The sequence below is a fragment of the Hyperolius riggenbachi genome, chromosome 1 (genome assembly GCF_040937935.1).
Source record: "Hyperolius riggenbachi isolate aHypRig1 chromosome 1, aHypRig1.pri, whole genome shotgun sequence".
Taxonomy (NCBI): Eukaryota; Metazoa; Chordata; class Amphibia; order Anura; family Hyperoliidae; genus Hyperolius; species Hyperolius riggenbachi.
The window spans coordinates 293,906,474-293,931,942 of record NC_090646.1 but is presented as its reverse complement, the minus strand read 5'-3'; the positions used below and the strand labels follow the sequence as shown (position 1 = coordinate 293,931,942).

General features: G+C 43.9%; 2 protein-coding genes across 2 annotated transcripts in view; one reads left to right on the top strand and one right to left on the bottom strand.

Annotated features, from left to right (window-relative positions):
* SPPL2B (signal peptide peptidase like 2B) overlaps positions 1 to 16,923 on the bottom strand; it is a 118,267-nt gene extending 101,344 nt beyond the window's left edge. Inside the window, exons 1-2 of the mRNA XM_068233692.1 lie at positions 16,721 to 16,923; positions 7,903 to 8,022 (exon numbers count right to left, since the gene is read on the bottom strand). Of these exons, the coding sequence (XP_068089793.1) occupies positions 7,903 to 8,022; positions 16,721 to 16,768 (168 nt within the window). The 5' untranslated portion in view covers positions 16,769 to 16,923. The remainder of the gene's footprint in view (positions 1 to 7,902; positions 8,023 to 16,720) is intronic.
* Positions 16,924 to 17,466: 543 nt separating this feature from the next.
* Positions 17,467 to 25,469, top strand: part of LSM7 (LSM7 homolog, U6 small nuclear RNA and mRNA degradation associated) — a 40,683-nt gene continuing 32,680 nt past the window's right edge. Inside the window, exon 1 of the mRNA XM_068233731.1 lies at positions 17,467 to 17,573. Coding sequence (XP_068089832.1) covers positions 17,568 to 17,573 — 6 coding nt within the window. The 5' untranslated portion in view covers positions 17,467 to 17,567. The remainder of the gene's footprint in view (positions 17,574 to 25,469) is intronic.

Here is a 25,469-nt window from a genome sequence, read left to right as displayed (position 1 = left end):
TCCTGTTGCAGTATATCACGGAATAGTTTGTTGGCACGGCAGCCTCCAGGGTGGGGCCAACTGGTTCAGAAAGCCAGGTTTCAGTCAGGCAGGCCAGATCAGAAGACTCTATTAGATCATGTATGATTGCTGTTTTGTTGTTTATCGATCTGACATTACAGAGGACAGCCTTGATGGGGCTACCCTGGGAGCTAGGGTCTGAGATTGATGACTCCAAGACAGAACAGTCTCCAGATGTGTGGCTGTCATCTCTGCTGGATTGTGCTGGAGCTATTAGGGTTGTTGGCTGGGTGTACTCTGCAGATTTTGTCACAGAGTTATTTTGGTTCTGCGGTGAAGAATATCTTTTCCCACGTCCTCTCGAGCCTCTCTTTGTCTTTCTGAAGATTCCAACAGACTTCAGTAGAATTATTGTGGATTTGTCAATTGGATAGATATTTCTTGGTTGGTATACAGCTAGAAGTCTCTCTGCTGAATATTGATGTTTACACATTAGGATGGACAAGAGACAGCTCAGGGCTCCTGCTGAGATAGGTCCTATTTCGAGTCAAGGTGTGAAGTTTGTCAGCTGTGGCTGGTATCCTGCAGAGATCAAAGGGCCTGTATAGACTGAATTGTCCTTACACAGAGATGTATGGATGGACAGCATGAATTTGAAAACACAGTTCTTTGTTTAGGAATTTGAAGATATAATGTATAATATATGTAGAAAAATATAGTCTATTGAGCATAGATGCTGTAGATAATCGATGAAAGTTACTCACAGGATGGGAGAGGGCAGGCACAAAGAGGCAGAAAGTCTTTAAGGTCTCAGGTCAATTCCAAGGAAGGTGTGCAGTGTTCAGCCGTGTGTGATACCAAGGAAGATCCAATCCAGCTTAAATCTTTGCCATCCCAAGTAATCCAGGTGTTCTGAAAGGTTATAGGTGTTGCTGGAGAAGTGCTACATTAGAATCCACTGAAATTTCGGTCCAGTCATTTCATTAAGAGGTTTAAAGTAGCAGAAATGAGATGTAATGTCTGGAGCAGACTTAGAGAGCAGCAGCACCAGTCTGGGCGCGCTCAGTGACATATTTATTCCCCTTTAAAGTGTACCTTAACTACTTTGGCCTCCTGGACGTAGTAGCTACGCCCAGGAGGCCATGTGCGCTCCCGCGGCCGATCGCGCGCGTGCATGCGCGCTCCCGGCCGCGGTTCATTAGCCTGGCAATCAGTGAATCGGGTTATGGTGCCCGATCACTGATTCCTCTCCCCCGCAGAAAAAGCAACAGCTTCTCTCGAAAGCTGTGCTTTTTCAAGCTGTAACGTCCCCCATACGTCACTCTAAGCGTGTGTTACGCTTACAGTGACGTCATGTAAACAAACTCATGGCCGCCATCTTGTGGCCAAAAAGTAAAACTACAACTACAAGTGAAAAAAAATAAAACTCAAGACACATTTACATTATAAAACTATGGCTTACATCCCACCCTCTCAAAAATACCCAAATAAAATGTTTAACCACTTCTCTACCACAGGGTTTTTCACCTAAAAACCACAGCAATTTTCACATTTAAAGCGGAATATAACCCTGCATTTCAACTTTGCTCTAAAACATTATTTACAGCATATTATATGCAAAAAGCATTTTTTTTTTTTACTAGACCAGCATTGGAAGGGTTAAACACAGAGGTTTTAAGTTCCGTGCAGACGTTCAGATAGTTACATTCTATTAAGTTATATGTATATATTTAGAAATGTTACACACTCTTTAGCTGTCCTACAACTCCTTCTCAGTGAGAGAGATGAGTCACAATAAACACTTAGATACATTTATGTAAACAAAAAGTATCTAACTCAAGTTCGGATGCGTCTGCAGAAATCTCCAGGGACTTTAAAGCCCTGTGTAACCCTTCCAATGCTGGTCTAGTAAAAAAAAAAAATGCTGGTTGCATATAATATACTGTAAATAATGTTTTAGAGCAAAGTTGAAATGCAGGGTTATATTCCGCTTTAAGGGAGGCAAGGGTTAATGGGCTTAATGGGGGTATAATTTATTTTAAAAAAACCTCACTGATGCTGATCAGTCACTAATGCTGTGTTAGTTATCTGAGATCCTCTCACGAGTGATCTCAGTAACTGTAACAGCATAGAGACTGATGCAATGTTTACACACATTCTGCATGAATGAGCACCGTCATTGGCTTTGTGAACACATGTTCACATCAGCCAATCACGGACCAGCGGGTGCCCGACGCGTATGCACATCCGCGTGCACGCAGACGCGAACGCGCACAGCCGCAAAATAAACAGGAGTTGCCTATCTACGCCCCTGTGACTCAGGTGAAGTTTATAGGGGCGTAGATAAGCGTGGCAGAGGTTGTTAAGTGGTTAATACAAAAACAAAACAAAACACATTACAATAAAAAAAAAAATCATGTAAAATATTTACGTAAGGGTCTACACTTTTTAAATATCAATGTAAAGATGAAATATTTCAAAAAAAATTTTTATTTTAAACTTGTAAATAGTAATAGATGCAAAACGGAAAAAATGCACCTTTATTTCCAAATAAAATATTGTCGCCATACATTGTGATAGGGACATAATTTTAACGGTGTAATAACCGGGACATATGGGCAAATACAATACATGAGTTTTAATTATGGAGGCATGTATTATTTTAAAACTATAATGGCTGAAAACTAAGAAATAAAGAATTTTTTCCGTTTTTTTCTTATTTTTCCTGTTAAAATGCATTTACAGTAAAGTGGCTCTTAGCAAAATGTACCCCCCAAAGAAAGCCTAATTGGTGGCGGAAAAAACAAGATATAGATCAGTTCATTGTGATAAGTCGTGATAAAGTTATAGGCTAATGAATGGGAGGTGAAAATTGCTCGGATGCATAAAGTGAAAACGACTGAAGGCTGAAGTGGTTAAGTCAGGAAAAGAAAAATGAGTTTTACTCACGTGGGGCTTCTACCAGCCCCCTGCAGCAGTCCTGTGCCCTCGCAGCCACTCACTAATCCTCTGGTCCCCCGCTGCCAGCTAGTTTCGTTTTTGCCGACAGGCCCGTCAGGACTGGCCACGCATAGCTTTTTCCGCATTCCCAACTGTAATTAGCGCTATTGCGGGCCGCAACGCGTACAAAAATACGCGTTGCCGCATATCTATGCGTTCGTAATGCGGCAAAGCATATTTTTGTACGCGTTGCGGCCCGCAATAGCGCTAATTAGTCGGGAATGCAGAAAAAGCTACGCGTGGCCAGTCCTGACGGGCCTGTCGGCAAAAACGAAACTAGCTGGCTGCAGAGTTAGTGCAGGGAAGCGCTGTAAATAGTAACTCACCTCCCTGGTTTCAATCGCCAATCACTTGCCGCTGGTCTCCTCCTCTGAATAGACGCTTATACACACTATACTTCCTGTTAAGCAGGAAGCAGCGTGTGTATAAGCATCTATGCAGAGGAGGAGACCAGCGGCTAGTGACCGGCGATTGGAACCAGGGAGGGGAGTTACTGACTATTTACAGCGCTTCCCTGCACTAACTCTGCAGTCAGAGGGGGAAGCACGGAGGGCAGCCCGGGAGAGGTCGGGCCGCCCTCCATGCGGCTGACTCCTACCTCCATTATGGGGGGGGGGGCACCTACCTAATCTAACCTATACTGGGGGGGGGGGCCGCAACCTAATCAACCAAAACAGGGGGGGGGGGGCAGCTACCTAATCTGACCTATACTGGGAGGCAGCTACCTAATCTGACCTATACTGGGGGGCAGCTACCTAATCTGACCTATACTGGGGGGCAGCTACCTAATCTGACCTATACTGGGGGGCAGCTACCTAATCTGACCTATACTGGGGGGCAGCTACCTAATCTGACCTATACTGGGGGGCAGCTTCCTAATCTGACCTATACTGGGGGGCAGCTACCTAATCTGACCTATACTGGGGGGCAGCTACCTATCTGACCTATACTGGGGGGCAGCTACCTATCTGACCTATACTGGGGGGCAGCTACCTATCTAACCTATACTGGGGGGCATCTACCAATCTAACCTATACTGGGGGGGGGGGGCATCTACCAATCTAACCTATACTGGGGGGGGCATCTACCAATCTAACCTATACTGGGGGGGGGGGCATCTATCAATCTAACCTATACTGGGGGGCAGCTACCTATCTAACCTATACTGGGGACAGCTACCTAATCTAACCTATACTGGGGGCACCTACCTATCTAACCTATACTGGGGGCACCTACCTATCTAACCTATACTGGGGGCACCTACCTATCTAACCTATACTGGGGGCACCTACCTATCTAACCTATACTGGGGGCACCTACCTATCTAACCTTTACTGGGGGCACCTACCTATCTAACCTATACTGGGGGCACCTACCTATCTAACCTATACTGGGGGCACCTACCTATCTAACCTGTATTGGGGGCACCTACCTAGCCTATACTGGTGGAAACTATACTGGCTACCCATATTGGAGGCACCTAACTAATCTATACTGGGGGCACTTACCTATCTAACCTATGCTGGGGGCAACTATTCTGGCTACCTATATTTGAGGCACCCACCTAGCTAACCTGTACTGGGGCACCTGCCCATCTAACCAATACTGGGGGTAACTATACCGGCTACCTATACTGGAGGCACCTACCTGGCTAACCTATACTGGGGGCAACTATACTGGGGCACCTATGCCTGGTTACCTATACTGGGGGGACCTATAGCTGGCTACCTATACTGGGGGGACCTATAGCTGGCTACCTATACTGGGGGGACCTATAGCTGGCTACCTATACTGGGGGGACCTATAGCTGGCTACCTATACTGGGGGGGGACCTATAGCTGGCTACCTATACATATACATTTTATCCTAGAAACTGCCCCCGAGTGTTGCACACTAAATAAATCATCTATGCACTGGACGATTGGTGAACATTATCTTCTGTACTTATGGAAACAAATGCATTTCTTTCTTCAACCCTCTCTACAGAGCACACATCCTGCATCCAGGTTCAGAGATGCTGCAGCAGTGGCGAGACCAAATATTTTTAATAACTTTTCTGCTATATACTTCTGACACTAGTGGCAGGGCTGCACTACCTATATATTTCTTGTTTTTCTTCTTGTGTTGCTAGCATCCAGTAAAAAAAAAAAAAAAAAAAGGTCACAAATCAGAATCGCAAATCGGAAATGTGATTTGCAGTGTGAAAAGGAGCCTAAACCCACATACACACATCAGACCATAGTCTTTTGAAAATGAAAGATCACAGACCAACTTTACCCCCGTCCACGTAGTATGAGAGCCATACCTTCAAAGTCTTTTCTATGGAGCTGAACTCAACATCAGAAAAAAATCTTTGCAAGATGCTGCACACACAGATGCTGTACAGACACAAAAGATCAGTATCTGCAAAAGATCTGTTCCTGCCAAAGATCCGTTCCTGCAAATTGCATTCATAGTCTATAATATCTGCAGATCCTCATACACACCTTGTTTAACTGACATTCCTCTGCAGATCAGACAATCATCTGCAGATCTGAAAATCCATCCTGGTGGATCTGATCTGCAGATGAATGTCTGTTAAACAAGGTGTGTATGAGGATCTGCAGATATTATAGACTATGAATGCATTTAGCAGGAACGGATCTTTTGCAGGAACAGATCTTTTGCAGATACTGATCTTTTGAATGTCTACAGCATCTTGCAAAGATTTCTGTCTGATGGGGAGTTCAGCTCCATAGAATAGACTGTGTAGGTATGGCTCTCACACTACATGGAAGGGGGTAAAATTGGTCTGTGATCTTTCATTTTCCAAAGACTATGGTCTGATGTGTGTATGTGCCTTAAGCCTGATTGTCAATTTGTGACTTTTTCGCTTTAACATCCTGGATCATAATATTTCTGGGGATGCTTGAATTGCAATTAACAGGAGCAAGTAGTCACAGGGCCCCCTTCTGGTAGCCCATTGATACGGTTATAAAGCAATGTAGTGGGTGTGTGTGGGTGTGTGTGTGTGTGTGTGTGTGTGTGTGTGTGTGTGTGTGTGTGTGTGTGTGTGTGTGTGTGTGTGTGTGTGTGTGTGTGTGTGTGTGTGTGTACAAAATGCTCCACACTGTGGAGAATCTCAGAGGGTGTGGTCGGAAGCCAAAAGTGACACCTGTGCTTGCCAGGAGGATAGTGAGAGAGGTGAAAAAGAATCCAAGGATCACCACAAAAGCTATCATGGTGAATCTGGGCTCTGCTGGTGGCAATGTCTCAAGGCAGACAATCCAACGGACACTGCACACTGCTGAGTTCCACGGATGCAGAACAAGGACGACGCCACATCTTCAGGTAAGGCACACAAAAGCTCTCTTGGCCTTAGCAAATGCTCATCTGGACAAAGCAGACTTCCGGTCTTCTGTGTTATGGTCAGATGAAACAAAAATTGAATTGTTTGGTTACAATGAGGTTTCCTTCATTTGGTGTAAAAAATGAGAAGGCTTCAACACAAAGAACATCATCCCCACTTTCAAACATGGTGGTGGGAACCTAGTGCTTTGGGGTGTTTTTGAGTTAATAGACCAAGGAACATAATCACAGTCAACGGCACCATGAAAAAAAGAGCAATACATGAGGATTCTCAATGACGTCAGGCAGTCTGCAGAGAAACTGAGTCTTGAGCACCAGTGGACATTTCAGCATGACAATGACCCAAAACACAACACAGCAAAAGTGGTGAAGAAATGGTTAGCAGGCAACAACAGCAATGTTTTGGAGTGGCCCAGCCAAAGTCCTGACTTGAATCCAATTGAGAATCTGTGGAGGGAGCTAAAGATGAATGGGCATAAATACCTGTGGAGACATGCAAAAAAGCTGGTCTGCAATTATAGGAAGGGCTTGATTACTGTAATAGCCAATAAGGGCTTCTCTATTGATTATTGAGAAGGGTATGAATAATTTTGGACTGGACATGTTTTTCTCAAATGTAAATACAAGCTGAGAATTTTTCTCCCCACAATAATGACTCTTACACACACACACACACACACTTTTTTTTTGTCTTACACACACACATACATGCACACACTATACACAGTGTAGCCAAACTCGTTACTGATCGGTTCTGCTGTACCCCTCCTACCATGTGTTTGGCTAGGTCAATGCTGAGTGCCAGCGCTTTTGCCAAATACCAGCTCCAAATCTCCAAATCCAAGCCCCTAGTGCCCCCAGAGCCTCAAAATATTATTACGGTCTAGGCAGTCTACGGAGAAGCGGAAATGTGACAGGTACCTGAGTGCCAAAACTCCCTGTTTCAAAGATACTGTAAGTGTTATTGCTGCCTGAACTGCACTACATGGATATTGTCATCCTGGAGCTAGCAAAACTAATGCAAACAGTGGGAGAAAGGCTCATGCAATACTTACTTCTGTCAGTTACAGCGGAATTATTCTTGCTTTTTTGCATCAAAAATATTGTTGATCTATCGCTGCTGAAAACAGCAATGTGGATACGTGTCGGAAGAAGCACCGTGAAGTCACTGCTGTCTATGGGGGCTAGTTCACACTAGGCACTTTGGCATCGCTCTGTTGCTAATGCAAGTTAATGGTAGTGTTCACACTGTAATGATCATCAGCGATTAATGATTTGCTGAAATCTCAAGCATGGTGCACGCAGAATTTTTGGAGAGACTGCATTTCAATGTTAAAGAGACCCTGCAACAAAAAAAACACTCTTGGGAATACTTACCTCGCCGGCAATCAGCAAAATGCTACCAAAGCACTAAGTTTGAACTAGCCCTTACAGTTTTAGAAGCCACTAATTGTTAAAAAAAAATAATCAACACAAATACAGTTATTCTGCTACTACTTTAATTATTATGGGTTTATAAGTTATATACACCTCCTGAGGAGGTAGATTACTCACAGCTTTGTTCAGGTCATGAGGTAAACCAGCCCACAGACGGTTAAAGAGAATGCAGTAATCTTTGGCACTACCACCACTTTTCTCCGAGGTAACATGAACCATTCCATATTCACAAAGCACCTAAAAAAAGGTTTCAGAACATAAATTAAATATGGCTCTCCACTTTCCTACAGAATATATACAGACCCAATTATTGTCCCATTACACACAATGCACCCAGGTTACCTGAATACAAGACTATTAAAATTGTTTCAGAAGACATGACCATGGCTGAAGAACTGAAGTCCTAAACAAGGTAAACATCTGCTTATTTCACACACACACACAGAAAAATATATATATATGTTTAGGGTCTATGGCTAAAAGTCTTAGAGGCAGAGGATCAGTTGGATAGCCAGGCAACTGGTATTGTTTAAAAGGCAATACATATGGCAGCCTCCAAATCCATGTCACTTTAGGTGTCCTTTAAGTCATTTTTTTTTTATACGACAGACAACCATTTCAAAATTCTGTCCTGGATTGTTCGTGGTGTGAACATCAATAAACATTTGAACCTACTGTAGAGTCCTACTCCTAAAAATACATTTCCTTACATCCTATACTGTAGTCTTATTTTGTATTCCAAGGTGAAAATCTGTCTTGAATTTTTCTACAGTCTCAGGTATATGATGGCATTTTGATAATGCTATTCAGCTCTCACACATACCAATTTGGAACTACTGAACTTGTTAATTATTCCTTACACTCAGATGTGCTTTTCTCAGGCACACAGTTTTACAACCCTAATTCGTTCTGCTGTAGTTCACTCCAGTCCGAATGCAGAGTAACTGTCATTTAGAGCTCTTAATTCTTAGCCCTTATGCTAGGTTCGTTTCTGGCGCTCGATTCTCCTCTCGATCGTTTTTGTCGCTCGATTCTGCAGTTGATTCTCTCATCTTCCGCTCGGTTTTGTTATCTTTTTCCATTCACTTCTATCAGAAATCGAGCGGCGAAAGGATCGTAAGGGAGATCGGACATGTCGGAAATTATCCATCGAACCATCTAATCACCTCAAAAACGAACTGTGTATTCCCAGCATTACAGAGATAAAAAAGAAAAAGGATTAGGATTAGGTCTACATACACATTTATCTCATCATGTCCTATCACTTCAGATACATTTCAATACATTCAGTACAAACCTTTCAATTAGGGAGCAAACCTTATCTGCTATATGGCTCAGTCTCCCTGCACTGTAATACCCAGTCATAGAAAACTTGGGAGTAACCTAAGCCAATACTAATGACATACTTAACTCATTATTCCACTTTTATAATATCCAGTATAATCATTTATATTCCACCTATTTGAATGTGGTCGATCTGAAGACCATATGAAAGGCTCTGAGTTGCCTGTGCTGAGCACAGAAACCAGATCAGATCTGGAGGCAGTGATTGCAAGAGAGACTGACATAGCACTAGTCATAGCCAAAAAAAAAAAGCACAAAAGCAGAGTTTTATTCCCAAAAACTCCACAAAAATACAACAAAAACATGCATGGTAGCTATTACAACCAGTTAAGAGGATGAAGCATTGGTGTAAAATAGATCCTCTCTAATATATATATTATTTTTTTAAAGTGGTTTAGAGACTCTGGAACAGTTGTAACAAGTATAACATGGTTCGGATCCATGCCTGGACTAACAATGGGCACAGGTCAGAAATCCATTAGTATGGGATTTTATCCTTTGGTCCTCTTTGTTCCATTCTACTACTGCTTTCTTTGTCTAAATGGCATATACGGTAAGTTACTGGAATCATCTGAGAGAAAAAGGTAAAGTTTTGTATAGAGTATAAAAAGCATTTAAAACTGCTCTATAATTGGGGAACCTTCAATGAATGACACAAAGTAACAGTGCAGATGTAGTCACAACTGGAATAATTTCCAATTTTCTCCTTTTTTGCCTTGAAACACTTTTGGTTAATTTTTAATCTAGGGTTGTTTTCTAGTGTTTGTAACTCTAAATATGCTGTGTACGGTTTACAAACGCTCAATGTAATTTGGCTTATTAAAATAGAAGGTATTTGCAATAATTCAGCTTTAACCTATTTTGGTTCCTGGACGTAGAAACTACTTCCAGGAACCATGCGCGCTCCCGCGGCCGATCGCGCGCGTGCACGCGCACTCCCGGCCGCGGATTTGGTAGCCACGGAATCAATGCATCGGGCTATGGTGCCCGATCACGGATTCCTCTCCCCCGCTGAAAAAGCGACAGCTTCTCTCGGAAGCTGTGCTTTTTCTGGCCGTTCCCTCCCTAATGCGTCACTCTAAGCGTGTGTTACGCTTAGAGTGACGTCATGTAAACAAACTCATGGCCGCCATCTTGTGGCCAAAAAGTAAAACTACAACTAAAATTTTAAAAAAATTAAAAATAACACACAATAACATTATAAAACTATACTTTACATCCCACCCTCCCAAAAATACCCAAATAAAATGTTTAATATAAAAAAAAAAAAAAACATGTAAATATTTACCTAAGGGTCTAAACTTTTTAAATATCAATGTAAAGATAAAATATTTCTATATTTTTTTTATTTTAAACTTGTAAATAGTGATAGATGCAAAACGGAAAAAATGCACCTTTATTTCCAAATAAAATATTGTCGCCATACATTGTGATAGGGACATAATTTTAACGGTGTAATAACCGGGTAATATGGGCAAATACAATACGTGAGTTTTAATTATGGAGGCATGTATTATTTTAAAACTATAATGGCTGAAAACTGAGAAATAATGATTTTTTTCCGTTTTTTTCTTATTCTTCCTGTTAAAATGCATTTACAGTAAAGTGGCTCTTAGCAAAATGTACCCCCCAAAGAAAGCCTAATTGGTGGCGGAAAAAACAAGATATAGATCAGTTCATTGTGATAAGTAGTGATAAAGTTATAGGCTAATGAATGAGAGGTGAACATTTCTCAAGTGAAAACGACGGAACGCAAATGGGTTAAGTGAGCAACTGTTGCTTCCCACAATGCATACTGCTGAATAATACCTTCTGTTTTGAGAAGGCAAATTACACTGTGCGTTGCATTTTTAGTAAGAGTTTTTTGGTCTCTTATGCCCCTATACTTTCCTAGTGGTATTGGGTCACCCTGAACTGCTTGGGTATTCTGTTGTACGGTTTTTAAAAACAGACCAAGAAATTCTGTTATTCTGTAATTACTGAAGGGTCAAACTGTTGCCTGACTACACATTCCAACAATAAATCACTGTGTGAAAATGTAGAAGAATGTATTACATGCCCCTTTAGAGCAATGACAATGTATAAACTGAAACAGGATTTTTATTTTATATATTACTGTTACAATAAAAAAAAAAAAATGGTTAACAACTAGATAACAATTGTATGCAGAAGATATCACTGTAGATTAAAGATCTGCACACATAAGGATGCCATACACTGGTCGATTTGCCATCAGATTCGACCAACAGATAGATCCCTCTCTGATCGAATCTGATCAGAGAGGGATCGTATGGCTGCCTTTACTCCGCATGCATTACCTGATGCCTGGTCCCGGGCATCTTCTCCGCATCACGGCATCCGCGTATAACTTTCTGTCACTCCAGTGACAGCGGAAGTTCAAATAGAGCGCCCTCTATTTGTACCTCCGCTGTCACTGCAGTGACACAGGAAGTTATACACGGATGCCGGATGCCGTGATGCGGAAGGTGATGCGGAGAAGATGCCAACTGGGAGCTGATGCGGAGAAGATTCCGGGAGCCAGTTTCAGGTAATGTATACATGCGTCGATCGTATGCCGCTAGCGATGCGCTCCCTCCCCGCGGGCGATCGACTGTAATTTCCCGCACGGAGCGATCGACGGGATCGATCTATTTCGGGACGAAATCGATCGAAATCTAGCGTTTAGCGTGAACGATTTGACAGCAGATTTGATCCCAGTGATCGAATCTGCAGTCGATCGGCGGGTAATCGGCCTAGTGTATGGTCAGCTTTAATGTAGGTCAGGTAAACAATGGATATTTGACTGATATTAGTCATTTACTTGCAGGACAGGCGCTTCCAGAGAGGCAAAAAGCGCAATAGCCCCAGAGCCTGTGGGAGCCCCCAAAAGGTGCCTCTCCTCCCTTCCAGCTATGGTGACCCATGACAGAGGGGATGTTGTGTGTTTACTCTGTACAGGAAAAGGGGAAGCTGAATAGTGGGGACTCCATTATGGGCATATGGTGGACACCTAATGATATTGTCTGACGGGGGCAGGGGAGAGAACTGCTTGCTAAGCACACAGTTCAACTGACCGTGGAAATGAGCCCTCAGGGTTTATTTCCATGGGCAGTTGAACTGTGTGCTCAGCAAGCAGTTAACAGGAAGCAGTGAGCAGTTATCTGGCACCAGCAAGCAGTTGTGAGAGGTTGAGAGTCTTTTCACTGCCTATAAACTGCTCGTGGAAAAGAACCTTATGCTGGGTACACACGAGGCGTTTTTTAAGTCGATTTTCTGTCCGATCAATTTCCGATTTGATTTTCCGATCGATTTCCAATTTGATTCTGTTATCTTTTCTTATCTATTTCCATTCACTTCTATGAGAAATTGATTAGAAAAACGATCGAAATTTAGATCGGACATGTCAGAAATTATCTATCGAACCATCCTCGCTCTTGGCTTGGCATGTATGACCCTGGCTCTGCTAAGCCGAGAGCGAGGAAAGGTGATGCGGGACGCTGCAATCCACCTGACCCAGAGATGGTGATGGTAACACTGTCTAAATGTTTTTCCATGGACAGGCATTATTGATTTTAATTGCTTTTAATTAAATTGCGGTATTACACGTTGGGCCTTGTCTGAGTTCCCTAGATCAGTCCTAAAGTGAAACTCTGGTGGTAACGCTGATTGAAGCACAGTCAGTGAAGCTGGTTGGCTACTGAGACGCTGCATTATAATAAGTTTCTGGTGAGCAGGGATGATTTGGGGGGGCTGAATCAGGAGGTGGTGGGCATAACCCCTTTGTGCACTGTATCTAGAAACAAATGCAATTACACAAGTGGGTGCCGATCTCTCCTTATTGGAAGCAGGCTGCACTATATGTTCTTCTCTCCATTAAAAGTGTATCTGAGCGCACCTGTATACTGGAGTGGATTTATGATGGACGGGTTGTCTAGAGACAGTGTGCCCCACAAGGTGTTAGACATGCGGATGCAGGTGTTTTCTTTCTGATATAAAGAGATCGTGAAGCGCAGCTATTGGGGACTGGTATTGGAGGAAGCAGTTACCAGGCAGAAGCAAGCAGTTGTGGGAGCTTTGCCAGTGGAAAAGAGGCCTAAGGAAGGAATGGAGAATTTCAGTATATCCAGAACAGTGTCTGCTGGAATCTCCACTGTTTTGGACACAGCTAAAACATATAAGGGTTGGGAACAGAACTCAAGAATGAGGCCTCTTTTCCACGGGGAGTTTATGGGCAGTGAAATGCTTCTCTCAACTGCTTGCTGCTGCCTGGTAACTACTTGCTCAGCAACAGTTCAACTGCCCATGGAAAACGCTGTGCTGCGGTTCTGCGCAGCGCCTCGCTAGCGCCGCCCCCAGTAGCCCAGGGATTAATCAATGGGAACATGGTTCCCATTAATTGATCCGAGTCCTCAGCAGAAAACCCGACGGCTTCTCAACAGAGGCCACGGTCTTTCTGAAAATAAAAGTTTACATCCTCTATATGCTTCCAGGAAGCTAGGAGGACTACAAAAAAACTGTAAACTGTAATAGTAAACTACATCTACATACATTTTTTAATACAAGAAACACACGTTTACATTTAAAATTAACTGTTTATTTCCCACATCAAAAATTACCCAAATAAAATAAAAAAAAAAATAAAAATAAATATGTACCTAAGGGTCTGAACTTTTTAAATATGTATGTGAAGAGTGTATATTACGACCATTTTTTTTTAAATTATAAGCTTGTAAATAGTGATGGATGCAAAACTGAAAAAATTGACCTTTATTTCCAAATAAAATATTGGTGCCATACATTGTGATAGGGACAAAATTTAAAACAAGATATAGATCAATTCATTGTGATAATTAGTGATAAAGTTATTAGTGAATAAATGGGAGGTGAAAATTGCTCTGTTGAATAAGGTGAAAAATCCCAGCGGGCTGAAATGGTTAAATAGGTTTATACTCTGGGAGGTAGATGGTACTAGCAAGGGAAGATAAGGAAGTAAAAGCCCAGAAAATCTTTACCCCTTTACAGATGCCATTAAACTACAGGGGCTTGCACTTCCTAGCAGGAGCTTAACAATAGCGCCCCCAAACCCCCCCCCCCCCCCCCCCCCCCCACACACACACACACACACACACACACAACCCTTGCTATTGCGGAGGACAGGGGAGCCCACCTTATTGGTTACCATGCAGGCAGAAGCACAGTGTTATACATTACCCTTTTCCCCAGGCGGCAGATAAGGACCTCCTCTGCCTAATGGGTGAGGGAATGCAATGATACATGACACTGTGACTTTTGGGAAGGGAGGCAATTGGAAGCTATTGTCGCTTGAAGGACGGGGTGCGGTAGACCATAGTTACGCCCCTGCTCCCCTAGTTAATGGATAGTATACTGGTTAAGGGCTCTCCCTTTGACATGGGAGACCAGGTTTCCAATCCTGGCTAGGATCAGTACCTATTCAGTAAGGAGTTCAAGGCAAGGTAACTGCAGGGTAACCTCTTGAGCATGTCCCAGTGGCTGCAGCTCTTGAGCACTTTGAGTCCAACAGGAAAAAAGCACTATGCCAATGTTCAGATTTCTTTTATCGGATTTATTTCCAAATACATGTATTTTATGGTATCTCATTCAAGACTATCTGATGGTGGATTTCCTATATCCTGGGCACACCACAATGTAATAATGAAGCACTGTGGATTGTTCTCTGTCTCCGCAGGATTAAAATAATGAAGTAACAGAGCAGATTGGTCTGTATTTGCAGATAGCATCCAGTATAACAGGTTAGAACTCTTTACCGAAGAAAAACAACCACCATCAGGAAATGCAGCTTACTTAGAACAGAGACGAACACAGAATGAATACAGGAAAAACACAATACCATAGAGATCATCACTTCATCTTACAGTGATATAGGGTTGATTTACTATAATGCAGTTGAAAGTAATTCTGCTGATACTGCCAACATAAAAATGATGTGAACAGTTTGCACTACTTTATACATGACCCATGATTACTATCATATTCACAGTGCCCATATGCGCTCAAAGCACATGCAGTGCAGTAGAGCTCTTATGCTCTGCTGTCCAAACTCGGTGCGGGAAGGAGGGGCCACATCTTGCTATCTATACGGGACGGTGGGGGGAGCTACTTCTGGTTACCTATACTGGGAGGGTCCTTGTGACCGAAGTATTTTACTGATATTCTACTAGCACCTACTTCCGGCACCTTTATGGTTACCTATACTTTAGGAAGAGGGGGGGGGGGGGGGGGACGCGCAACTTCTGCCTGCCTATATTGGGGGAACTCAGGCTGATTATGCTGAGGGTTTTAAAGTGGATCCGAGATGAACTTTTACTCATTGCATAATTGTGTTCCTTTCCTATTGTTTATAGGGCATTCCTCAAGCCAAATACTTTTTTTTTTTTTGTTTTAATACTCTTATTCCCTATAAACTAAACAAGCCACGCCCACAGGATTTCAGAGAGCCAAGGCATTTTCAGACAGTAGCAAGGGCTCATGGGAGCTCAGTCTGGGCAGGAGGAGGGGGAGGTATTACTAGCGAGAGATTTCAGAGGCAGAGGGGAGGACAAAGGAGGAGGGGTATTAGGTTTTTTTCACAGGCTGAGTGCTCAAGATGCAGATAAGCCTGCCTGTGTAATGTTTACAAACAACATGGCTGCTGTCATTGTATCACAGGAAGAAATAATCATATTCTATTGAAGCTGTTTGCAGTTAGATTGTAAACAATTTAAACTTTAGATAAGATATACAGACAAGTTACTTGTTATAGTTAGTTTTTCATCTTGGATCCACTTTAAGTTTAACTACTTAAGCTGGGGTTGGCAACGTCTGGCTACCTAAATGGGGGCCCTTGTGGCTACTTGTACTGAGCTACTTTTAACACAATAGTATCTGGCAACTGATAAATTACATAAAGCATTTCCATATGTAACAGCTGATTTACTTTACATGTTCGCATACTGGCATTTCAGTAATACTTTAGCTACTAATTGTTTATTGTAAATAGAAAATGCAACTGAAAAGATGGCGATTTGGAAAATATGACATATTATGACGCAGTCCTTTAAGTACTATTATAATTATAGTAGGAACTGGACCATAAACGCCATGACAAAACACAGTAGCTATATTTAGCGGTGCCAGCCTTATGTTTGGCTGTATAGATTCATGAATCTACATAGAACAAATGGTGTGGTGGAGACCAGCCCAGGTAAAAAGCAAGAGAAAAGGATATTCAAAGCATTCATCCATCAATGCAACAAGTCAAATATCTAGGGACAGATTCTGCAAGCCCCCGTTTTATACAGGGACACGAGGTAAATGTAGTGACATTGGGCCTTACTTGTAAACTAACTAAAAAATTGACTGTTTCTGTCTATTCCTGGTAAACAGATTCAAACCTGCACTTCGAAAGCAGAATAAAGCTTCGAGCTCATTGCTGAGGTTGAGTAACCAGTCTTTTCAGAGCCCTGAAATACGTACAAAGGGAAGAATGGTGACAGCTCTGTAGCCCGAGCAGACATCACAACAAAAATCAAGCAAAGGTCGCAAGGGAATGCTATCTGTCTCTTCCGCTCACCTTGGAAACTGCAGCCGCCCAGGTGAGGAGAATCAATGGGCTCTTCATTCTGGTTTACTGTCGGTGCCCTCACACTACGAGGACACATAAGAGCACCAAGAACGCTGCCAGTCAGCTGTTACTCAGCTCCATGCTCTGCGCATGCGCACAAAGCCAGTCCCGGGATGCGCTCCAGCATACACACCCGCACAGCACACTGGGAGATGGTCCTAGCCAGACAGGGGAGGAGGGGGACTAATCATGACGTCATTTTTCAACGTCCTTTCCCTGGTTTCCCTACACTTGCTTACTTACACATACACAATAAAGCAGCAGGGGGCGCTCGGTGGAGCAAAACATAAACCCTCTCATTTCATGGTGGTTATTATACATTACTACTCTCTTTGCGAGTAAGACCAATACATTACAGCACGGCGACTATACCTAGTTTGATATCTCGTATTATAATAGTATACGTTATAATATTGTGATATATAACAATAGCATCCCATGCATACTATATACGGTTACATTTGACAGCCATGTTTGAGGTGACTCGGTATGGTGTGTGCGCTTCTTAAAAATGGCGCTTACGTATGGACACTGCGCTACGATCGTTCCGAGTAGTTTGTGACGCTACCATGATTGGGGGGGGTTATTGTCACGACACAAAAATAAATATGGTAGTTGCTGTCTCTAAAAAACATTTCACTACCCAGAATTGTTATTGTCTTTGTCGTATCCTCTTTATGCAGCGCTTAAAGGCAGAAAAAAAGAAATGAGCTGAGTGTGCAATGGATCAGTCCTGTCGCCCCCATGAAATGGTTAAAGTGGCATTTCCTGGGCTAGGCGGAAGGGGCGCGGAAAGATGGCGGTAAGTGTAACAGCAGAAGTGTGGTTAGGAGTGACGCCTGATAGAATGCTATAGTGTGCCCCAGAGGAGTAACGGCTGACGGCGTGAGCCGCTGCTGCACTGCTAATGCACCGGTCGCTGTATGTTCACTGCTCCTCCAACATGCAGCAGGATTCCAGGTGGACCTCTGCACGTGGAACTCACTAGAGCGGTTTTTGAGCGTTTAGGGAACGCTTTCCTAAATGCTCTGCCAATGTAAATGGATCGGGACTGATTTCACTAAAGTGATTGTGATTGAGGAAATCGCAGAACATGTAGCATTTTGGGCCCTTTTCCACTAGCAATCGCTAGCGTTTGTGTTAAATGCTAGCAATTGCGATTCAGCAAAAGTCCAATATTTCCTGGTGATTTCCCGATGTTTGCGATTGCAATTTTGCTATGCTCTGCATAGCAAAACCGTGGCAAAAATTGTTCCGCTTTGCGATTTAGTAAAAAAAAAAACGAATCGTGGTAGTGGAAATTACCTACCATGATTCCTATGTCATACCTCCCAACATTTTAAAATAAGAAACCGGGACACTGGCCACACCCCCTAACCACACCGCAACACGCCTACCAACGTTTTTTGAAGATTATTTTTATTTTATTAATATTTATGCCCTTATATATTTTTTAAATAAATATACCCTCATACACCCTGCCCTTGGGTGGGGAGGAAGGTAAGGGTGCCCGTGGGTAGGGAGGAGGGTGAGGATGGGTGCCACTGCAAAAAAAGAAAAAAAATGATCGAGGCGCCAGCCGCGCCTAAGTGGTATGCGGGATGCGGCAATAGCATTACTACCTCCTTCCCTTGAGATCTGCCCCCCCCCCCCCTGTGTCCCCCATAGCAGAGTGCGCAGCGAACGGAGCGGGCTGTCATCTTACCTGCGTCCATGCACGCATACCGATGTCTTTATCCAGCTTCCTGTGACGTCACAGGAAGCAGAGTGAAGCCGGACATCGGTATGCGTGCATGGACGCAGGTAAGATGACAGCTCGCTCCGCTCGCTGCGCACTCTGCTATGGGGGACACAGGGGGGCAGATCTCAAGGGAAGGAGGGAGGTAGTAATGCTATTGCCGCATACCACTTAGGCGCGGCTGGCGCCTCGATCATATTTTTTTTTTTTTTTTTTTTTTACTAGCTGCCCACTACTGCCTGGGACTTGGGGGGGGGGGGGGGGGCTCATACCGTGATAGCAGGAGAGCCCCCCCAAATCGTGACGGTCCCGACGAGATTGGGACGGTTGGGTCCTATGCTATGTTATTTAGCAAAAGTAACGATTTTAAAACTGCGATTCAGCAAACGCAAATGCTCTAGTGGAAAAGGGCCCTTAGGGATGGTTTCCAAACTAATGAATTGTATAAGAGCAGGGAAATCGCTTGCAAAATGCTATCACAAATCGCTAGCAATTGTGATAGCATTTTGCGCTTTCTAGTGGGTTCCAGGTACTGTAATTGTAATATGTAGATGCAGTCATAGGTGTTTGCCTTTTATATTAATATATAAGCGCAAGCTAATTATGTAAAACTAGATGGTGTTTGTTTCTGAATAAACCACATGATGTTGGCTTTGTGTCTGATTGGCTGTATATAGCTCTGCCCACCTTGCTAAATTTTAACCCCAGTGACCCACGGTGACAAGTTTGTTAAAGGGACTCCGAGCTCAGCAAAAAAAGTAAAGTTGTACTCACCAGGGTCTTTCTCCAGCCCAGTGCTGGTCGGGAGGTCCCACGCCGGCGTCCTGGCTCCTCTCCTTCACCCCGCTCCGGTATGGCTGACAGGCCGCAGCCCGGGCGACACTCGGTGGAGTGTCGGGCTGCAGCTTCCGCGTATGACGCGGATTACGTCACACGCCGGCCGCCTCGCGTCATCACGGCGGCCGGCGTGAAAGTACTGCGCATGCGCGCTAATCGCGCATGCGCAGTACTTTCACGCCGGCCGCCGTGATGACGCGAGGCGGCCGGCGTGTGACGTAATCCGCGTCATACGCGGAAGCTGCAGCCCGACACTCCACCGAGTGTCGCCCGGGCTGCGGCCTGTCAGCCATACCGGAGCGGGGTGAAGGAGAGGAGCCAGGACGCCGGCGTGGGACCTCCCGACCAGCACTGGGCTGGAGAAAGACCCTGGTGAGTACAACTTTACTTTTTTCGCTGAGCTCGGAGTCCCTTTAACTCTAGCTGTAATACTGTAAGATTTACAGCTGTTTACATTTTCTCATTTACATCAATAGGGAAAATCTGATAGGTTGTTTGTGGCACTGCCTACCTTTTTTGGGTCCCCAAAATGTGACAATTTTTTAGCCTCACCCCATGACTAAGTGACCCAAGTATGGTGAATGTAACTTCAAAGCTGTATGAGTGGCAAAAGTTTAAAATTTTCCAATTAAAGTCTGGGAAAAATGGGGTCTTCTGTGGACTGCCACAGGGGCACAGAGGGCGGGACTGCTTAACAGAACACAAGCAACCTATTCGGGTATGAGCCGAACAAGTGTGCAAAGTTTCACAATCGTACTCCTAAAATTGGGAGGAGTAGTGTATAGAAAATCGCAAAATATTCATTGGCTGTTGCTAGCTCCGCCCCCTTTTGGGTGTCCCCCAAAACTCATATTTTTATTTGTAGTGACAACAATAATACATGGTCCTAGTTTGGGGAGTGTAGCTTCAAAAATACAAGTGGCAGCAATTTGAAGGTTCCCGTCAAAGTCAATGGCAAAAAAGGGGTCTTAGGTGGTCTGCCGCACGGGTGCTGTGGGTGGGATCACTTATTAAAGTGAATGGGAGCCGCATTTAAAAAAAGAGACCGAGACTTACCCAAGGAGAGGGAAGGTTTTGGGTCGTATATAAAGCATTCCCGCTCTTCTCCTGGTCCCCTCGTTCCGGTAGCAGTATTTGACTAAATTACTCAAATACTGCTTTACCCGGCCGAAGGAGGCTTCAGAAGTCTTCAGGGAGCCAGAGTGCTCTTGAAGAAGGGTGGCCCTGTACTGTGCCTGCGCAAGCACGCTCTCTTGCACGCTCAATCCTGTGCAGTATGGAGCTGCACGTCTTCGGGAGGACATGGCTCCCGAAGACTTCCAAATACCCTTTCGGCAGGGGATTGAAACGGGGGGGGGGGGGGGGGGGGGAGAGGCAGCACAGGATAGAGAGCACCGAGAGAGGAGACGGAAGGCTCTATACGACCCAGAGCCTTCCCTCTCCTTAGGTAAGTATTTGCTTCATTTTTTTTTTTTTAAATGTGGTTCCCATTCACTTTAAAGCACAAGCAACATACTTTGCTATAAGACAAATGAAGTGTGAAAAGTTTGGCCCTTGTACCCCTAAAACTGTAAGCAGAGTAGCATAAAGAAAATGGGGGGGGGGCACTAATATTATCCTCCTTGCTGACTGCGTCATGTGGACGCGGCGGCATCCCCAGGACCGCCTAATGCCGATCGGCATAAGGTCCTTGGGGCTTGTTTTGCAGTGATCGCGCACGCTCATCTCCGCTTGGTAGGCTCCGCCTTCAGCCTCCCAGCCTCTAGGGGACTGTTGGATGGCGAAACCGCCGTTTAATTAGCTTGTACAGCGCTGCGATCCACGGCAGTGCTGTACTGGGGACAGCCATGTGACACGGCTGTCCCTCTGTTTAAGTTCCCTTTAGGAAGAACGAGCTGAACTTGTAGAACAATATGTTGACTTCTTCAAAGCCAACATAAGGAGCTGAACTCTAAGAACAATATGTTGGCTTTTTCAAAGCCAACATAATTATGTAAAATAATCCACTTTAAAGCTCACAGTCGTAGCTATAAACCATAGAGCAGCATAGTAAAATTTGTAACTGCTAACCCTACCATGCTGAGTGGTTATGCCAACCTATTCTCACATGGAGACAAATCTATTTGTCCTCCCCTCCCAGCTATCATGAATATTATGTCTTTTAGGCCTTGTTCACATTGCGTTGCGTTTGGCGTTTTTTGCTGCAATTTTTATTTCTGATTCCTGGCGATTACCTGCTCGCTGTGTTTTTTGTGAACCGCTTTTCTAAGCGGTTTTGCCGAGCGATTGCATTTTTTCACTTCCTGACATCAGTCAGGACATGAACTCTTTGATCCGGAAAATAATAAATACAATGTTCTTAAAAACAAAATACAACAATTCTTAAAAACGCAGTCGCTGCACAAAGCAATTTTGTGAGCATTTGCGTTCTTCCTATACCTTCCATTGAGGCAAAATCGCCTCAAAAATGGCCCATGCACCGCTTTTCTGAGTGGAACGGAAACAACCGCTCACATGTGAACTGTCTCATAGACAATAAGGGCCCTTCTCACCTGAGCGGGAATCGCGCGATTCCCGCTCATGGCAAACTGCTAGCGGTTTTGCAAAAACCGCTACACAATGTAGCAAGTGGCAGTGTTCTCACTGTTGTGGTTAGCGATAACCGCAACCGCGCTGCATGCAGCGGTTTGCCGGCGCAGAGCGTTCCGCGATTATTGATCGTGATTAGCGTGCAAAGCACGCTAATTGCGATCACTCCAAAACCGTCAGTGTCCAGTTAATCGCGGGAAAATCACTCCCGTGGTTATAAGTGTGAACGGGCCCTAATGCTGTAAGCGCTTTGAGGGCAATTTTGAAAAATCACCAGAGCTTAAAAAAATGTGAAAAAACGTCTCTAGTGTGAACGAGCCCTAAGGCCACATACAGACATCAGACCATAGTCTTTGGAAAATGAAAGATCACAGACCACTCTTACCACCCTTTCTGTAGTATAAGAGCCATACTCTACACAGTCTTTTCTATGGAGCTGAACTCCACATCAGAAAAAAATCATTGCAAGATGCTGCACACACAGATGCTGTACAGACACAAAAGATCAGTATCGGCAAAAGATCTGTTCCTGCCAAAAATCCATTCCTGCAAATTGCAATGATAGTCTATGAGATCTGCAGATCATCATACACACATGATTTAACTGACATTCATCTGCAGATCTGAAAATCCATCCTGGTGGATCTGATCTGCAGATGAATGTCAGTTAAATCATGTGTGTATGATGATCTGCAGATCTCATAGACTATCATTGCAATTTGCAGGAATGGATTTTTGGCAGGAACAAATCTTTTGCAGATACTGATCTTTTGTGTCTGTACAGCATCTGTGTGTGCAGCATCTTGCAATGATTTTTTTCTGATGTGGAGTTCAGCTCCATAGAAAAGACTGTGTAGAGTATGGCTCTTATACTACAGAAAGGGTGGTAAGATTGGTCTGTGATCTTTCATTTTCCAAAGACTATGGTCTGATGTCTGTATGTGGCCTAAGGCTTCTTTTCCACGGACTGTTGATAGGCAGTGAAATTAACCTCCCTGGCGGTAAGCCCGAGCTGAGCTCGGGCTAAGCTGCTGCAGAGGATTTCTCAGGCCCTGGTGGGCCGATTTGCATAGTTTTTTGTTTTTTTTTTTGTGTTACACGCAGCTAGCACTTTGCTTTTGTAACAAAATTTTCAGCCTTATTTCTTCTATCCTATAAGTTCCTATACCTGTTCTAATGTTGTCTGGATTACTGCAGCCTTCTCTAGTTGCACTGTCTCTGTAATATATCTATTCTTTTCTTTGTCAAGCATTGTCGACCCAGGGAGGATTGGGCTTCCTCTGTATTGAAGTTATAATAAGTTATGCAAGCCCCCAGCAGGCTCTGTGTGCTTTGTTTACTCCTCACAGCAGACAGCTTCGCTGCTCTCAGTTTCAGCTTGTCTGTGATACAGCTTGTGAAGCTGAGGGGGGGAGGGAGCTGCCTGCCACATGCTGAGAAACTGTGAGAATCTCAGACTGGAGTGCACATAATTTACTATGCAATAATCTATATACAGGTCCTTCTCAAAAAATTTGCATATTCTGATAAAGTTCATTATTTTCTGTAATGTACTGATAAACATTAGACTTTCATATATTTTAGATTCAAATACACACAACTAAAGTAGTTCAAGCCTTTTATTGTTTTAATATTGATTATGTTGGCATACAGCTCATGATAACCCCAAATTCCTATCAAAAAATTAGCATATTTCATCCGACCAATAAAAGAAAAGTGTTTTTAAAACAAAAAAAGTCAACCTTCAAATAATTATGTTCAGTTATGCACTCAATACTTGGTTGGGAATCATTTTGCAGAAATGACTGCTTCAATGCGGCGTGGCATGGAGGCAATCAGCCTGTGGCACTGCTCAGGTGTTATGGAGGCCCAGGATGCTTCGATAGCGGCCTCAAGCTCATCCAGAGTGTTGGGTCTTGCGTCTCTCAACTTTCTCTTCACAATATCCCACAGATTCTCTATGGGGTTCACGTCAGGAGAGTTGGCAGGCCAATTGAGCACAGTAATACCATGGTCAGTAAACCATTTACCAGTGGTTTTGGCACTGTGAGCAGGTGCCAGGTCGTGCTGAAAAATGAAATCTTCATCTCCATAAAGTTTTTCAGCAGATGGAAGCATGAAGTGCTCCACAATCTCCTGATGGCTAGCTGCATTGACCCTGCCCTTGATAAAACACAGTGGACCAACACCAGCAGCTGACATGGCACCCCAGACCATTACTGACTGTGGGTACTTGACACTGGACTTCAGGCATTTTGGCATTTCCCTCTTCCCAGTCTTGCTTCAGACTCTGGCACCTTGATTTCCGAATGACATGCAAAAGTTGCTTTCATCCGAAAAAAAGTACTTTGGACCACTGAGCAACAGTCCAGTGCTGCTTCTCTGTAGCCCAGGTCAGGCGCTTCTGCCGCTGTTTCTGGTTCAAAAGTAGCTTGACCTGGGGAATGCGGCACCTGTAGCCCATTTCCTGCACACGCCTGTACACGGTGGCTCTGGATGTTTCTACTCCAGACTCAGTCCACTGCTTCCGCAGGTCCCCCAAGGTCTGGAATCGGTCCTTCTCCACAATCTTCCTCAGGGTCCGGTCTCCTCTTCTCGTTGTGCAGTGTTTTCTGCCACACTTTTTCCTTCCGACTGAGGTGCCTTGATACAGCACTCTGAGAACAGCCTATTCGTTCAGAAATTTCTTTCTGTGTCTTAAGGTGCGTACACACATGCGACTATAGTCGTTTGTAACGATCGTTCCCCGATGTTTACCAACGACGATCGTTACAAAAAACGAACCACCGACTATTAAGGCAAACGACGAACGAGCCAAATCGCTACCAAAGAAAGTTCTGTCTCGGCGGATTTTAACCAACGACGATCGTTTGCAAAAGTAGTACATCGTTGGAAACGGTCGTTGGTACTAGGCTTGACATGCGCATTTCACTATTTCTCCCTGAAACTTCTCATTTTTATGCGCAGGCGCAATAGTTGCTTTACGTGATGTAACGTTCGTTCTAACGATCAGATCGTTGCACACCTTTTAAAACTATCTTTACTTAGGTCGTTCTTTCATCAATTAAAAGTTTGTTCGTCGTTCTTAACGAACGATCGTTGTCGCATGTGTGTACGTAGCATTACCCTCTTGCTTAAGTGTGTCAATAATGGCCTTCTGGACAGCAGTCAGGTCGGCAGTCTAATGCTACGTACACACATGCGACAACGATCGTTCGTTGAGGACGACGAACGAACTTTTAATTGACGAAAGAACGACCGAAGTAAAGTTAGTTGTAAAAAGTGTGTAACGATCACATCGTTAGAACGAACGTTACACCACGTAAAAGCACTTAATGCGCCTGCGCATAAAATTGTAAAGTTCCTTGCAGAAAAAGTGAAATACGCATGTCCAGCCTGGTACGAACGATCGTTTCCAACGATGTACCACTTTTGCTAACGATCGTCGGTGGTAAAAATCCGCCAAGACAGAACTTTGTTTTGTAGCGATTTCCCTCGTTCGTCGTTTGCCTTAATAGTCGTTGGTTCGTTTTT